We start from the raw sequence: 15,486 nt of genomic DNA on the forward strand, positions 1-15,486 counted from the left end.
CGCCTACATACTAATACTAGAAATTGCTTCCAGGTTAGTTTCATTAATAACTTATGCAGCAAGAACCGAATTAGTATGCGACAAGCGCATAATAATGTATTTTTAATGTTGAAGTGCATCGGTCATGTGTCATACTTTCACACCAATAAAAAAAAACTTTTTTTCATTATGTAGTGTCAAGACGTCAGTGTGTTTAGTGATTTAATGGTAAATAACACAGTAGTCAGCGAATAAGTAGAGTAGGAAAACAAAGCAGCTAGGCCTGTCACTGATATGAATTAGGAGAATAGGACATCATCGAACCTTGCGGTACACCAGATGTCTAAACTGCAAGTGAGTTCACATTATCTACGGAGGAAAACTTACTCTGTTCACGTTACTATCTGATGTTGTATGTTGATACGTTAAAGGATGATTAATAAGATATAGTGACAAATTCCCTCAAGGGCTTTGGCGAAATAAAAAAAAAGCAATCAGCCTGACAGTGGGAGTTGAGAACCAGGAATCGAGAATGTTTAAATGATTGTGATTGCGCATGGCATGAATATGATTTCCGGAAGCCGTGCTGCGATGCAAGAAAGCTTGGTCGTTCGAGTGAGATAGGTCGACAGCTTAATGGAGGATTTTCAGTCGTCGTGGAGTACACCAATGTCAGGAATCCGCTGAAACTGTTTCCATAATACTACACAGGATTACAATTCTGTTCCTTTCAGAAACTTAGATGCAGTGTTATCCGCACTAGAAGGCTCGCGGAGTGCAATTTGAAGGAATATATTGTTCCGTTATACGTCACTAACAATTGTAACAGGTTACGTTAGTGTAAATTGACAAAGTAAATATAACGGAGGCTGAGAACACGTAACAAGAGAAAAACATGATGCAAATCATTAGTGTAAATTGAAAAAGTAGATATAATTAGGAACAACAAATTAGGAATTAACAGCAGCAAGTACATTGAGCTCGTCCCGGGTTGTTCGACACGATCTTACCATTCTTCAAAAGTGAAGGAATACTCATGCCACACTGAAACATACAAGAATTCTTTCTTCCCCCGTACTGTGCGGGAATGGAATGTCCTCAAAACGAATATTGTAGAGGCTTCTACTGTGGAGTCGTTTACGGCGTCGCTTAGGAATTTGTAACAATTTTGCAGCATTCAACATTTCCTTTCTTTTCTTTCCCCAGTGCTCATTTTGACGCGAGATGTCTAACATTGTATAATGTTCACAAAATGAACAAGGGAGGGGAAAACCTCAGGTTGCTAGAGCCAACGTTTCGACAAGGGGACTTGTCTTCGTCTGGGCAAAGCGTTCATCATCGGCAGGGATTATATAGGGCCTTCGCTCCGAGGAGGAAGGCCCCTGGGGTGGGGAAGGAAAGTGGTGTGGGAGGGGATGCGTGTCAGGAAGTGGAGGGATGTGAATCATCATTCGCTAGGCTGCAATAGTGCAACAACCTATATCCGGGGGGTATGCAATGAACAAAAGGCTTTGAAGGGGCTGCGACAGGGGAGGGGGGAGGCGCTGGGTGAACCTGCAAAACTCAGATAAAAGGATTAGTCAGCGTGGTACAGGGAAATGAGGACAAGGGAAAAAAAAAGGGGGGGGGGGGGGGCTGGCACTGGAAGGAGAAAGGAAGGGGGGCATTTCCAAGGAAGGACAAGGCAGGGGGGGGGGGGGGGAATGGCTCGTGTTCAGAGAAAGCCAAAAAGTGGGGGCGGAGGGGGTAACAGGAGTGTCATGGTTTCCGAGAACTGGTAGCAGGGGATTAGGAGAAAAAAAAAAAAAGTGAACAAAGGAAGAGGGTGACAAGGCCGGAAATGGGGTGGAAGATATGACTTGGGAAGGGTGCAAGGAGCGACAATATACTTATGTGAGGTTCTAGGAAATAGTCTGACCACGTGCAAGACATTTGTTAATTTAAAATTATGCTGACCCTGGAATGTACCTGAGAGATTCCAGGTTTCCTCTGGACATGTTGATCCCTGTTGGTTGCAGTGTTTTAAATTTGTGGATTAGGAATGCTTCTCTGTATTTTCTGTCCCTAGTCGATTTGAAGCCTGACTGAAGAATGAACAATTTGAGTTCGTCGAATTTGTGATGGCGTTGATTAAAATGGGTCGACACTGCCTTCTTTTTTTTTTTTCTCCTAATCCCCTGCTACCAGTTCTCGGAAACCATGACACTCCTGCTACCCCCTCCGCCCCCACTTTTTGGCTTTCTCTGAACACGAGCCATTTCCCCCCCCCCCCCTGCCTTGTCCTTCCTTGGAAATGCCCCCCTTCCTTTCTCCTTCCAGTGCCAGCCCCCCCCCTTTTTTTTTCCCTTGTCCTCATTTCCCTGTACCACGCTGACTAATCCTTTTATCTGAGTTTTGCAGGTTCACCCAGCGCCTCCCCCCTCCCCCGTCGCAGCCCCTTCAAAGCCTTTTGTTCATTGCATACCCCCCGGATATAGGTTGTTGCACTATTGCAGCCTAGCGAATGATGATTCACATCCCTCCACTTCCTGACACGCATCCCCTCCCACACCACTTTCCTTCCCCACCCCCGGAGCCTTCCTCCTCGGAGCGAAGGCCCTATATAATCCCTGCCGATGATGAACGCTTTGCCCAGACGAAGACAAGTCCCCTTGTCGAAACGTTGGCTCTAGCAACCTGAGGTTTTCCCCTCCCTTGTTCATTTTGTGATCGCCAAGGACCATCTACCGCACCCTCTCTCTACCATTGTATAATGTTGTTTCTTTTTGTCGTTCATTTTTTCGGTATTGTGTGCTGAGTTGCGTGTGCCTCAAGGAGGTTTTCTTTTTGTCAAAGTGTATTTTACACCCACTCCTGCTTAAGGCTTTGCAATAAAGCCAGCACTCTTCTGTAAATAAAAGTAAATAAATAAATAAATAAAAATAATGCAGGCTAAAAACTTGTAACAAGAGAAAAACATGATGCAAATCATTATTCTGCATTGAACACATTACAACAATGAATTACTCTTTCTACGCGCTGCAAATTATGATTTCCTATATGACTCCTGTACTCCCATCGATCATCGTGGCGATCAAGAAAATTTAATTTGGTGCGCCAAACATTCAATATTTTCAAGTTATTTTGGATTCTCACAGAACTGCAGTGGTGGTGGTGAAAAACATTTATAATGCAATAAATATTTACAGAGAGGTGATTGGGGTAGGCCCTATTGGCCCTTTCCCCTAACAATACTAGGCGGAGCCCCTATTCCGGGGCCCCATTTGCAAGCAACGCCGCCCGCGTCCGGTGAGCCAAGGCCTTTTGGGTCTTTAGGTCCTGACAGCCGAGCAGGGCCGCCTCCCAGTCCTCTCTGGTGGGGTTGGGGGGGATGGATGGGTTTGATTGACACGCCCAAACCATGTGGAAGGTGTCAGCCACCTCCCCATAGAACTGGCACGTGCCATCAAAGGATGCGTTGAAATGTTTAAGTACCGCCGGGCACAGTACAGTGTTAGTAAGAATTTTGATGAGGAGGCGCTCGTCAGCGCGATCCAGTCCCTTACAAGGGGCCGGGTAGCACCGGTGCTCCTCCTTGTAGTAATCGGTGATGTGTTTGAATGTAAGGGCCAGATTGTCTGATTGGGAGTAGGCGCCCAAGGACAGGGAGATAGCCCGGGGAGAGAGTGCGCGGGCGGCCTGATCGGCCTGTTCGTTTCCCTGGAGGCCCTGGTGACCGGGGGCCCAAATCAGGTTGCGTGGAGTTGGATCTTCGCATCGGCAGCTATATTCCAATATGCGCCAGGCAAGCGGGGGAGCCCAGCCCAACTCATAGTTCCGACAGGCCCCTCGCGAGTCGGTGATGATGTGTTTCGACTTGGGAGTAGTGAGAGCAAGAGCAATGGCAATCTCCTCCGCGTGTGTTGCGCTGTAGGCTTTGAAAGTGAGCCCGTTGACTGTGTTTGTGTTGTGTACGACTGCGGCCGTGTACCACACCCCGTGGTGTGGGCCGGCAACGTCCACGTAATACACATGTTGTTGGTTACCATAGTATCGCGCCAACGCTTCCGCGCGCGCCTGGCGACGACCGCTATGGTCTTCTCTGGACATGTTGCGGGGAAGGGGTCGGACCCGGAGGGCGCGTCTCCAGGGTTCTGGCACTCTCTCCCTTTCCTCAATATGGTAGTCATGTTTGATGTGTAGCCGGTCCAAGAGGCGGCGACCGGACGTGGTCTGTGCAAGAGGCGTGTATTGGTTGACTAAGTGGGCTTCTCGAAGCTCCCGGAATGTGTTTACCACGCCCAAGGCCAGAAGTCGCTGGTTGGACGTGGTGACCGGGAGGTCGAGAGCCCGCTTGATGACTTTCCGGTGGATGACCTCCAGTTGGTCATCATCATGTTTGCGCAGGTGCAAGTAAGGGGTTGAGTAGAGGATTCTACTCGTTACGAAAGCATGGGCAAGCCGCAGTGCATCCTTGCTTCGTAATCCGCCCCGCTTGTTGGAGACCCGGCGGACCATGCGGCCCACCTGGTCTCCCACCGTGCGAAGTTTGGCTAGGGTGGTGTCGACTCTGCGTTGGTGGTGTATGAAGAGACCAAGGACGCGGATTTCCTTGGACTCCCGGATCGGTCCCGAGGGAAGACTGATGCAAAGCGGGGTTGTGTCCCGAGGGGGGGGACGTATGTGCACAAATTCTGATTTAGATGGGGCGCACTGGAGTCCGCAGTAGGCCGCGTAGTCGTCGACTAGGGTCGCCGCTGCTTGCAGGCAGGATTCCATGTGGCCCAGGTTACCTTGCGTGCTCCAGATTGTAATGTCATCCACATAAAGAGCGTGATGTATCCCGGGCAAAGAGGACAATTTGGAGGGAAGATGAAGCATTGCCAAATTGAAGAGGTGAAGCGCGTAATGGAAGCCGTAAAAACTCAAAGTGCTTCGTGAACTTTTCCGGGCGTGGCTTTCAGCGTTGAATTTCACATGAATTACCCCTCTTGTGCCGTCTATTCTCGCAAGCTTTCACACTTGTGGTGAAGGCAAGAGTAGCAAATACGGATTTATAATTACAGACACAAGCTTTGAAGAAAAGGATTTCACATGCGAGCTCACTGGCACCACCCTTGCAGCATATTTAGTGTGCGATGGTAATGTGGACTGCGAAGGTAACACGGACGAGAACGAGGAGCTCTGCGGTAAGTCTCCGTGAAAAAACATGCGTGCACAGCACGTCACCTAATATTTGAAATTCCAATTCCCAAGCATCGTTCCCCTCAAACTCTTTTTACCCTATGTTAAGCTATTCACCCTCATATTACACATACAATAAGTGTTTACGATTCAACGTATCGTAGCACCATTGGTCCCATAGAAGTCGCTCAAAACATTGCTCTATGAACATTCTTATTCGTTAACCGGCAAGCATCAGTTCAATTTGCTCATCCTTTACACCATGTACCACCTTTGAGCATCTGTATTAAGTACGATGTACTGATAATACTTCATAACCTGAATAACAATATGACTGATTGTCCTTCACTAATAATAACAGCACCAGCAAGTACTCGCTGCGTACATTATATACCACAAGTGCCCAGCATAAGAACAAACTGTGGATCATTTCTGTTTCCCAGGAGAGCAAGCTGGGGGCTAGCTGGTGACACATGTGGTGAAGAAGTCAGCCTCCCCCCCCCCGAAAACAAAAAATCGGACGAGGGGCTGAAGAGAGGACACATGCGCTCCTGAATGTCTTATGAGTCCTCTCGTCTGTCCCTCGTCCGTTCTTTATTTTTTTGCGCTGACTTTTTCACAACATTCCTGCTTCCTTTTGTTGCGATACAGTTATGAATCAAGTTGCTAAATACCACAGCGTCAAGATGTTTCCGCTCATATAAAAACACCTTGCGAAAAGCGGCTTTAATTTTACTCCAATCACTAACCACTACGTTTCTGTAGTAAGCAACATGCGCTTTCTTCTGCTGATTATTCGCTGAAATTTGTGTTTGTTACATACGAAAGCTGTATTTCAGTATTTCTTTATGTTTTTTTGTGTTATATGCCGCTCAGACTGACAAAACATCAGAAGCCAGATCCAAAGACCCCTTCCACAACTCGGCTCGGGTTCTGGGGTTCCATCTGTATGAAAACACTCATGTACCTTTCTTCTCTCAATAACCAATAATTTATTGATAATTGATTAATAAAAAAATAAACTTGTCAACTGCACAAGGTATTTTTCCAAGAAAAAATGAGCACGTAACTCTCTCATGCTTTTATTCAAGCTCTAAACTTCTTTGGAGCGAAAAGTTTAACTGAGTTGTACAAATTTTCCAGCCCCAACGGTTTACTTGTATCAAGAAACGAGGCTTTCAACCATGTCGATAACAAACGCTTCTGTACTGCTTGCCTGGAGCATTGGCGTCGCGAAGAGAACAAATTATTCACTGGAGTTGAGTGGATACATCGTGACAGGAAGGTCGAAGTCTCACTCCTTCCAGAAGAAGCTATCAGAGCTGGACGTCCCGCACCATACATACCTGGTACAGTGGCTGAAACCGTGGACGGTCTACACTTTCATTGTGAGGCCTCTCTACGCAGAAAGTAACAACCATGAATCCACCCAAAAGCTTGGCAGAGCAAGTGTGCTGGCCGTCCGAACTCGTGCTTCCGGTAAGTTTTTAAAGAATTCGATAGGATTTTTTTATTTATTGCCGTACTTCGACGAAACACTGCTAAAATTACAGGGACACTCACAAAACCTTGACACCAGCAACCTGCCAGATCTTCCTGGCAATCCTGTCAGCTTCAAAATTCTCTCAACCGCCTCAAATTTTCCACCCTGGGCAGACAATCACTGTTGGGAAGGGGAGCATTTTTGGAATGTTTTGCAGCTAAAATTCACAAAGAAAGGCTATCTGCTTTATCCGCACGGCATCAGATATTTGTGCATTGAAAATGAGTATGGTTTCCGCTTCACCAGATAGTGCTCTGGAGCCTCCATAGTATAGGGCGCTCCAGAATGGCGGGTTATTACTGCGATCCTGACGCGCGACCAGCCCACATGTATTTTCGGGATAATGTACGAAGATTTTTGGAAGTGCTGGAATCACGGTCAGAAAATTAAATAGAAGCCTGAAGGTAAAAGAAATTACTTAATATATTCTTCTTCCCAGCTTGGAGTGATTACTACAGAGTGTTATTTTGGGCGGGACCATTTTGAAATAGGCAACGTTCCCTGTATTTCATACGAAGCGATTTTAGATGTTTCGTGCTTTCCTTTTAAGGCTTCTGTCATACATCTCACAAGTTTTTGCAGCTCTTTTGCTAAGAAGTTCGCGTATTTTTATATGCCGTATTCTTTTCCTGACTTTGACGCTGTATATGTATCAGCAGCGCGAACACCACACAGGAAGAAGAAGGAGAAGAAGGTAAAGAGCGCTGAACTTCCAACTTCCGCTGGCCTAGACGCTACGGCACAGTTAATTCGGAAGGTGATTTGCCATCGATTAAGCATTCTCGATAAAAAGCGCAAGAAGCTAATTTTCTCACTCGCTGCAAAGTACGGTTATCATTCCTGCCATGCTCTACCCGAGGATCAGCGTAGGACGGCTCTATGTAGCTTTGGTAAGAAGCTTCGCTGATAGTAATGAAAATGATTATTGAGACGTTTAGTTGTGCTTCACGTGCACAGTCCATAATAGGATTCGCACGAGAGACCCGGGCAACATGAAGACAGGGTATGCGTGGTACTCATAACTGATCACTGCAATTAAGTTCTGGCATGTGTACCAAAGAAAGCAAAAGTAGAAAAACGAGAGACGTTAAGGTATTAAACAGACTGTCTAACGTGAACAAAAATCTAAACGACGATACTATCTCCGACCAGATCCTATTTTAATCAGCCTTACAAATCTAAGCAGACAGTGCAGCGCCGCAGGAAAAATGAAATGGGCAACGATAAAGCACGTTGGAGCAGTTTACCGGCCCTCCCACTTGGCTTAACTTAACACCACGTATGCGCATGCTTAACTGCACGCAACCTCTTTGAAACGAAAGCTCCCGCTCAAAGCGTTGCCTGATCGTAGTGAATGGTACAAGAAGACTCTGTCGTTTCCGCCTTGGCCGTCGTAGCAGCGCTTCAGGAACGACCCACTGCACGGCGCCCTATTGCTTGGGAATGCTGTGGGCAGGACAACTGGAGGAGGATGGCGGAACGCAATTGACTTTTGATCATTACCTGCTGTTTTCTCTCACCGCGAGTGTTCTTATCTGCAGTTTAGGTGGGAAAGGAAGACTTACTCCGTAGAAGTACCCGTATGCCCAAGAACATGTCTCTACACCGGGCGCCTGGGCATGCAATGCCGACAAAGGTCGTACCCTTCGCGCTTGCGTAGTTCAAACTGAAGGCACAGCGCACAAAGGACGGTACTAAGGCAGAGACACCTTCGCACTTTGTCCGAATGAGCCTGGCAAGTTCTGAACGTCCCTAAATAATGACTGTTGCGATAGAGAAGAAGCTACCTGACGAAGCCTGTAGTATATTATTGAGTACCAAGTTGCTAAGCTGACTGCCAGATATAATAGACTATGAGGTGAATACATTTTTAGGATGCTTACAATAATAAGAGGCTGTGCATGTCAGGACAAGTTTGCTTGATTCATGGTTACTCCAAACTGAACATACGTAGCTAAGCAGTAAGTTTTTTTACTCAAATCTGTCAATTGAAATGTCCAGAAATTCGAGCAATAGTTCAGTGCAATCGCAAAGTATTCTGAGCCATTGAACCACTCAATCGAATATGAGCATGCTAAGGTTGCTGACGGCGAGCCCAATCCATTCAAGCGACAGCTTAGAGGGTCCTGGTGCATATAAAACATACCAGCAAATGTAAACCGCTCTCAATGTTCACTTCCATCAGTATATGAACATGGCCTTCGTGATACTGCAAAGCCCAACCCCCGACAACCTGCGGCGTCCCAACTCAGCTCCTCAACTCCGTTGACACCCACTGCGGCGTCCCCGCGATCCCATTGGGACCTATTTTGTCTCACACGGCGGCGACTACCAGTGGCAGTAGTTAAAAAAAGCGCGTCTCTTGCTTCCACCAGTTAGCTCTGAAAAAGGTGCCGAGTTGCCGCCGAAACATTGGTTCTCATACGATACTTTGGTAGAGGATCAAAATTTTTTTTCTCAGAAATTCGCCTCTCGAGCAGGCAGATTTCTGCCTTTGTTCGCACTAAACTGGTAGTGTCTGTAGTCTAGCCTTGGTTGAATCTCTGAAGTGAAATGCAATGTTCTGGCAGATGCCATAGAATCTCCTGTACCAGCTAGAATGCCGCCATTTCGCCACGCATAACGCATTCCGTCATGCCTTTTCAGCACCTCAGATGCCCGCCATGGTACAAGAGCTCTCAACAAAACAACGAGACGTCGTGCTCAGCATCGAGGGCCCACCGGCATGGAATAGCCAGCCGGATGGCTTTCATCTTCGGTGGCGGGCAACTAGAGACCTCCTGAATGGCGGAGCAGGAGAGATGTACATACCGGTCGGCACTGAGTGGCCGCCCAAAGAGAACAAGATCAACGTCACACTGCAGCTACAAGGCTATTCGTGGTACGATCTGTTTGTCACAGCTGTTGGAACAGACGAGAGAGGAAACGAACTTGTTAGTCCAGAACTGACGAAGAAGATCTCTGTGACCCTAGGTAAGATATATGCGTCTCGTACGAGAACATACATAGATATACATCTCGTACCAAAGGTGCTCTTCTGCGCTCCGAAGTTTTGTTCGAGACGTCTCGCCTTGTCAACGCGGCGTTGAACTCCGCAGCAGCGTCTCTGAAAGGAGCTCCGAATAAAGTTGCGTTATCCCTAGGATGTTAACAAATGCCACTTTGCAAATAACCTCAAGCGAGAATTTTTCAATATTTTTTGTGGAAGCTGAGTTATCTGTAGTCAAAATTTGAATTTACGTGTTATCGCGCCTTTCTCTTTCCTGTCGTAACTTTTTGTGGCTGCAATGTCGGCACTCCTCGACCGGCCCCATCCACTGGGTCATTCCGCTGTCTACCGGGGGGAGCTGCGTGACGTCAGAAAGAGACGTCACGGCGAACGAATGACAGCCCTCCACTGCTGACGTAAGGAGCGCTGCATAATGCACTGCGCGCGGATTAGGGCGAAAGCTCGGCACCGCAGGTCGCCGCGAGGCCTGGAAGCGCGAATTCTTAAAAATATACGGTAAATGATCGGTTCGCTTTTCTAAAAGTCTAAATGTTTAGTTCCCCCCTCCCCTCCGGATATAAACGTGTATGTCAATGAATGATCCGTCAAAGAGGTACAAACCATGAGAATACTGGGGTTGTATTTACAAACAAATGGTTTGGTTTACTTTGTTTATTAGAGTGCAATGTCCCAAAACAACTAAGGCTATGAAGACGCCATAGTGAAGGGCTCCGGAAATTTCGACCACCTGGGGTTCTTTAACGTGCGGTGACATCGTACAGTACACGGGCCTCTAGAATTTTGCCTCCATCGAAATTCAGCCACCGCGGCCGGGATCGAATCCGCGTCCTTCGGGTCAGCAGCCGAGCGCCGTAACCACTGAGGCATCGCGGCGGTTTCAAACAAATGGAAAGAATAATGACACACTCACTAAGCTAAAACGCACGGTTTGTGCCCATTTATTGGCACTAACAGCGAGATTAGCCAAATCCAGAACTGGCAGGAGTACTCTAACCAGGCTTGGAATTAACTTTCAGCCTACGCATCAAGACTCTAAAGTAGACTTGCCCCGAGACAATACGGCAGCCTTAGTACTCAAAACACTTCCCAAAAACATGCACCCCATACACCATGGGGTTAGTCCCGGCCGCGGCGGCTAGAATTTCTTTGGAGGAGAAATTCTAGAGGCCCGTCTACTGTGCGATGTCAGTGCACGTTAAAGAACCCCAGGTGGTCGAAATTTCCGGAGCCCTCCACTACGGCGTCTCTCATAGCCTCAGTCGCTTTGGGACGTTAAACTCCATAAACCAAACCAAACCATGGGGTTAGAAGACAAGCATGAGCCAAAAACTCACACAATAAATACGGACAATGCACCGGAACAATTTATGTAGATGCGGCAGAATAGAAACATAAGAATGTCTTTGCAATTGTGGCTGTGAACGAGAACGGTGACCACATCGTCTCGTCCACAATCAAAACGAAATCCTATCAAACCGCAGATGAGACGGCTATAGCCCTCGCCCCCAAGAGAGAATCAATCTCAGCTGCTCCAAAATGGCTATCAATAATTTTGCAAAAGGATGAATTACGAACAACTCCCTTAGAATTCTTAACGCCACCAAATTCTCACCAAATTATTCCGAACTGATATGGGTCTCAGCCCATTCGGGGATTGTGGAGAACGAAGCAGCCCACAATAAAAATCGAGGTTTTGTCGACCGGGAAGTGAATCAGTCTGGCTCCCTGAATTTCACGAAGGGCTCCATGATCACATATCATGTTCTAACCAATCATTTTGCACTGGAGAGGAGAACTTTCCCTCTTTGGACAAAAGCCTTACTAAAGATCAGGAGGTTACTTGGCGTCGTCTACAGACGAGATCGATAGGCATCCCATTACTCCTCGCACATATTTATCCTGATCTATACCACCCAAACTGTAAACACTGCGGCCAACGAGCGAACTATGATCACATCCTATGGGATTTCAAAATAGAGCCACCTCCGGGTGATCTAGTTACCGCTCCTTCTTTCTTGCGGTAGGAGACCATGCTGGCTAGCTACGACACAACAACGCAAGTTCTGGCGATGGAGTGCGCTGACAAAGTCCTCGAGGGCTATGTACTCTCGACCTCTTAACGCAACCCCAGCGCCAAGCTCTTTCTTACGAATAAAATTTTTCACAACCAATCAATTAACCGATCAATCAATCAGTCAGTCAGTCAATCTCTTTCGAGGTCCTGTACGCGGCATGAACACTCGGTGGACCGTGCTCCACATAATCAAGTGTATTTGGTTTATTGGAGTTTAACGTCCCAAAGCGACTCAGGCTATGAGAGACTCCGTAGTGAAGGGCTCCGGAAATTTCGACCACCTGAGGTTCTTTAACGTGCACGGACATCGCACAGTACACGGGCCTCTAGAATTTCGCCTTCATCGAAATTCAACTGCCGCGGCCGGGATCGAACCCGCGTCTTCCGGGACAGCAGCCGAGCGCCGTAACCACTGAGCCACCGCGGCGGGTATAATCAAGTGCATTATAGCCAACCTCTAGCACATTTTCCAGGGACCCTTCAAGCAAAGGCAATGGCGCAGTAACTGTCTCCTACCTAGTTGGACACCTCAACCGCAGTCACAGCTGGCTGGCGAGGTGGGCAGGGAGGAAAAGAAAGACGCGGAACAGCGTAAGGGGAGTTGGGGGGGGGGGGGGAGGAGTGATGGTCGGAGTCAAAAGAAGAAAGATATGCCGCGGCTCCGGCGAAGCCCTTCACTACGGCACCCATTTTTCCCTTCCTTATTTCCTTCATTCCTTTATCTTTTCCGTCATTGCGCTGTTCTTCGTCTTTTGAAAGCTTCACAGCTGACTCCGACTGACGCTCTCGGCACTGCAATCTCATACGTTGTTCTCTGTGTATCCGCTTTCTCAATGTCATTATTACAAGTTACATCAAACTTATGGGCAGTTGCCAAAGACAGCTTCGGAGATAACGTAAACGGACACTAAGAATAAACTGGAAAATATTTTTTAAACTTGTTTAAGCACATCTCGCGCATGTAGCAGGTCCTAGAGGAAAGCCCCGTGCATTTGAAGACCGCCGCACTAAGGAAAGTACCTGCAAATCGTGTTGTTTGCTAGTCTGACGACGACAGTACTTAATTGTTTGCGGTACTTAGTTCTCCATTGAGCGACATCGGTCCTTGTCGTTGGAAACAGCACGAAGAAGGGGACCACGCGTCTCGTCTTTGCGCTGTTTCCAACATGATAGTCGTTGGCTCAGTAATTCAGGCACCAGGCTACTGAGCTGGAGTCCCCGCGCCAGACGGCGGCCGCGTTTAGATGGAGGAGAATAGTGCCCGTGTGCTTTTAATCTTTCCACTCGGGAGAGTGAATGGCGGGAGTGACAGCAGCCGGTTAGTTTTCCCCAGAGGAACGGTGCTGTAACCGTCTTGCTTTACGCTGGACGCCTCAACCCCAAAAGCGTTACGCCGTTGCCGTTGTCCCCGTAAATGACCTATACAAAGCTAATATAGCTCTCGCTGTATAAAGGTGTACCAGCTGCAGCTTGCATTCGGACTTACCAAGCTGATATCGACCGCTTCTATCGTAAAATGCATCTAGTTAAGCGGCTTGTTTGACCTATAAAATTTACAAGCCAAAACAAAGCAAATCGTCGAAGAGCATTCTGAGTCGTATGAAATAATTGTGCTCCCCAGTTTAACAAGCAGTCATGTCACCATGTCCAGGGTTCGTGGTTCAAATCCCGTACCGCGCAATTCTCAACCGGGTTTAAATAAAAAAAAAACTGCGCCTGTCGATGGCAATGCATAACCAGGCCTGAGGTGCGGCCGGATCTCAGTGACCAGAACCAACAACACGCTCCCTCACGAGATCAAGATTCGGCCACACTGGTGGAGAATTTAGCCAGAACCTTCTAAGATGTCCAGGAAAACCACTGAACGACGTCAGTGCTTACAGGTCACTAGTCGCCATTCGAAACATCGCAAGCAGTGTATGTATGAAGAAAAGCAAACGGCAGTTACAAGGGTACGTCGAAATTCCAGGAACTCTTTGAGGAATCGCAACTGAATAAATACAGCGTAATTCATATCAACTATTTTTCCGACCCGCTGAATAAGGTTTTCTAAATAACACTAGCTTTGCCGAAAATGAGACGGCCTACTCAATTGATTATCACGTACTAGCAGTGAGCGTCTCCATTTAACAAAATATTCGAATGCCTTACTGTCAGTAGGGTATGTTGTTTGTTGACATTTAGCAGTTAAAGTGTCCGCTGCTATTTGTTCTTAGTACCTGTGAATACTGCAGTAACCTTTACTAGTAGGCTGATGTTAGTGTGCTGAGGATGAAGTATCTTCTTTTTATCTGCATTTTCTGCTTTTTCGACTGTGTTTGAGTCGTCTCCCCCCCCCCCCCCCCCACTGCAATGCCTCACGGCGCTGTGGGTACTGTAATAAATAAATAAATAAGTAAATATCCTCACTAATGGAGGGCGGACGCGCGTGGTTGCTTAAAATGCTTATTGCTTAATAAATGCTGACTGCCGTAAGTACGAGACCACGTAAAATCATCAAAGGTGGGGTACGTCGTATACAGTAGCCGAATAGTCATGTCACTATAATAGGACACAACGCAATGTATTCAAGGAATGTTGAAAGCTGCGAAAATGTTACAAATATTCTTATAAGCATTCATGTTTTCCTCAGCAAAAATTCCATTCTTATTACCAGAAATTTTCGCCGCAATACATTAGTATATTTCTTCACCCGCAGGAAGCGAAGCATATACTTTTTTGGCATTGACTTGTGTCCTTCTTTTCAGCGTCTCGTCTCTTGTTCTGTGCTTTTTTTGTTGTCTTTCATCAACTAGTTCCCGTACCTGTTTCTTTCACCTTATGCCAGCATCAATCGAAATATGGGCCGAGGCTGTGGACCCCTACAAAGCAGTCGTTGCGTGGCGAGCCCTGAATCCGGAAGGTGTCTTTAAAGTAAGAAAATTACGTTCACTTTTGCCTTCAATGGTGTGGCAAACGTGTGCAATTTTTATGGCTCTTTCCATTGTCTTTTTGAACTACTCAGTTGAGCTGCTGTTTTGATTGCTTCCATAATTATAAAAACCTTCTTAATATACTGTTACTTTCTACCGGCCAAAGGCCGGCAGCTACGTGATGAAAACAGGCCGATTCGCAGAGCAGAAAAGACGCCCCTTTATTTCCAGCTCGGAAATATATAGAGAATAGAAAAAAGAGAAAGAAGGAAAGAAGGACCATCGACGCATGCGCGGAGAGGTGCATGCGGCCCCGATTGTGTTATATGCAGAATATACCATGCATTTCCACCGACTAGTTCACACTGGTCACAGCCGATTGATAGAAGTATACGCCGTTGATTTCTTTTAGTTCGCGAATTTGTCAGCTGCTCTTGAAATACAGCATGCCTGAGTTTTTGTTAATGTGAGCAATATCAACAAAACAAAGGAACGTAATTGCATGCATTGATTTGTCAATTTATTTGTGAGACTGTTAATGGCATCCGTGATGAACTTATCATATGCAAGGAAATCCAAAGCTTAGAAGACTAGAGACGACTGGACTGGATAAGGCAGACGCTACTACCATTGCATTATTGGAAGCCTTTTCGGGGAATAAACCTTTATGCTTCTTTAGTTATTACACATGACTGAGATGATGCTGGCAGTGACTGCGACCGTGGGCTCAGAGAAAGGAGCATGATATATATTTTTTTAAATTCCAGACTTCAAAGAATATATAAGACCACAATATAAAACTCTC

At 46.8% G+C, this 15,486-nt stretch overlaps 1 protein-coding gene across 2 annotated transcripts in view; it reads left to right on the forward strand.

Annotated features, from left to right (window-relative positions):
* LOC149360683 (uncharacterized) overlaps positions 1-15,486 on the forward strand; it is an 85,509-nt gene that overhangs the window by 36,873 nt on the left and 33,150 nt on the right. The window contains exons 3-6 of one of the 2 annotated variants that reach the window (XM_089569377.1): positions 5,025-5,147; positions 6,286-6,621; positions 9,332-9,658; positions 14,597-14,682. In XM_089569377.1, coding sequence (XP_089425503.1) covers positions 5,025-5,147; positions 6,286-6,621; positions 9,332-9,658; positions 14,597-14,682 — 872 coding nt within the window. The remainder of the gene's footprint in view (positions 1-5,024; positions 5,148-6,285; positions 6,622-9,331; positions 9,659-14,596; positions 14,683-15,486) is intronic. The other variant, XM_089569378.1, reaches the window with a different exon arrangement.

This window comes from Amblyomma mixtum, chromosome 2, assembly GCF_055824585.1.
Source record: "Amblyomma mixtum isolate Tamu chromosome 2, ASM5582458v1, whole genome shotgun sequence".
Taxonomy (NCBI): Eukaryota; Metazoa; Arthropoda; class Arachnida; order Ixodida; family Ixodidae; genus Amblyomma; species Amblyomma mixtum.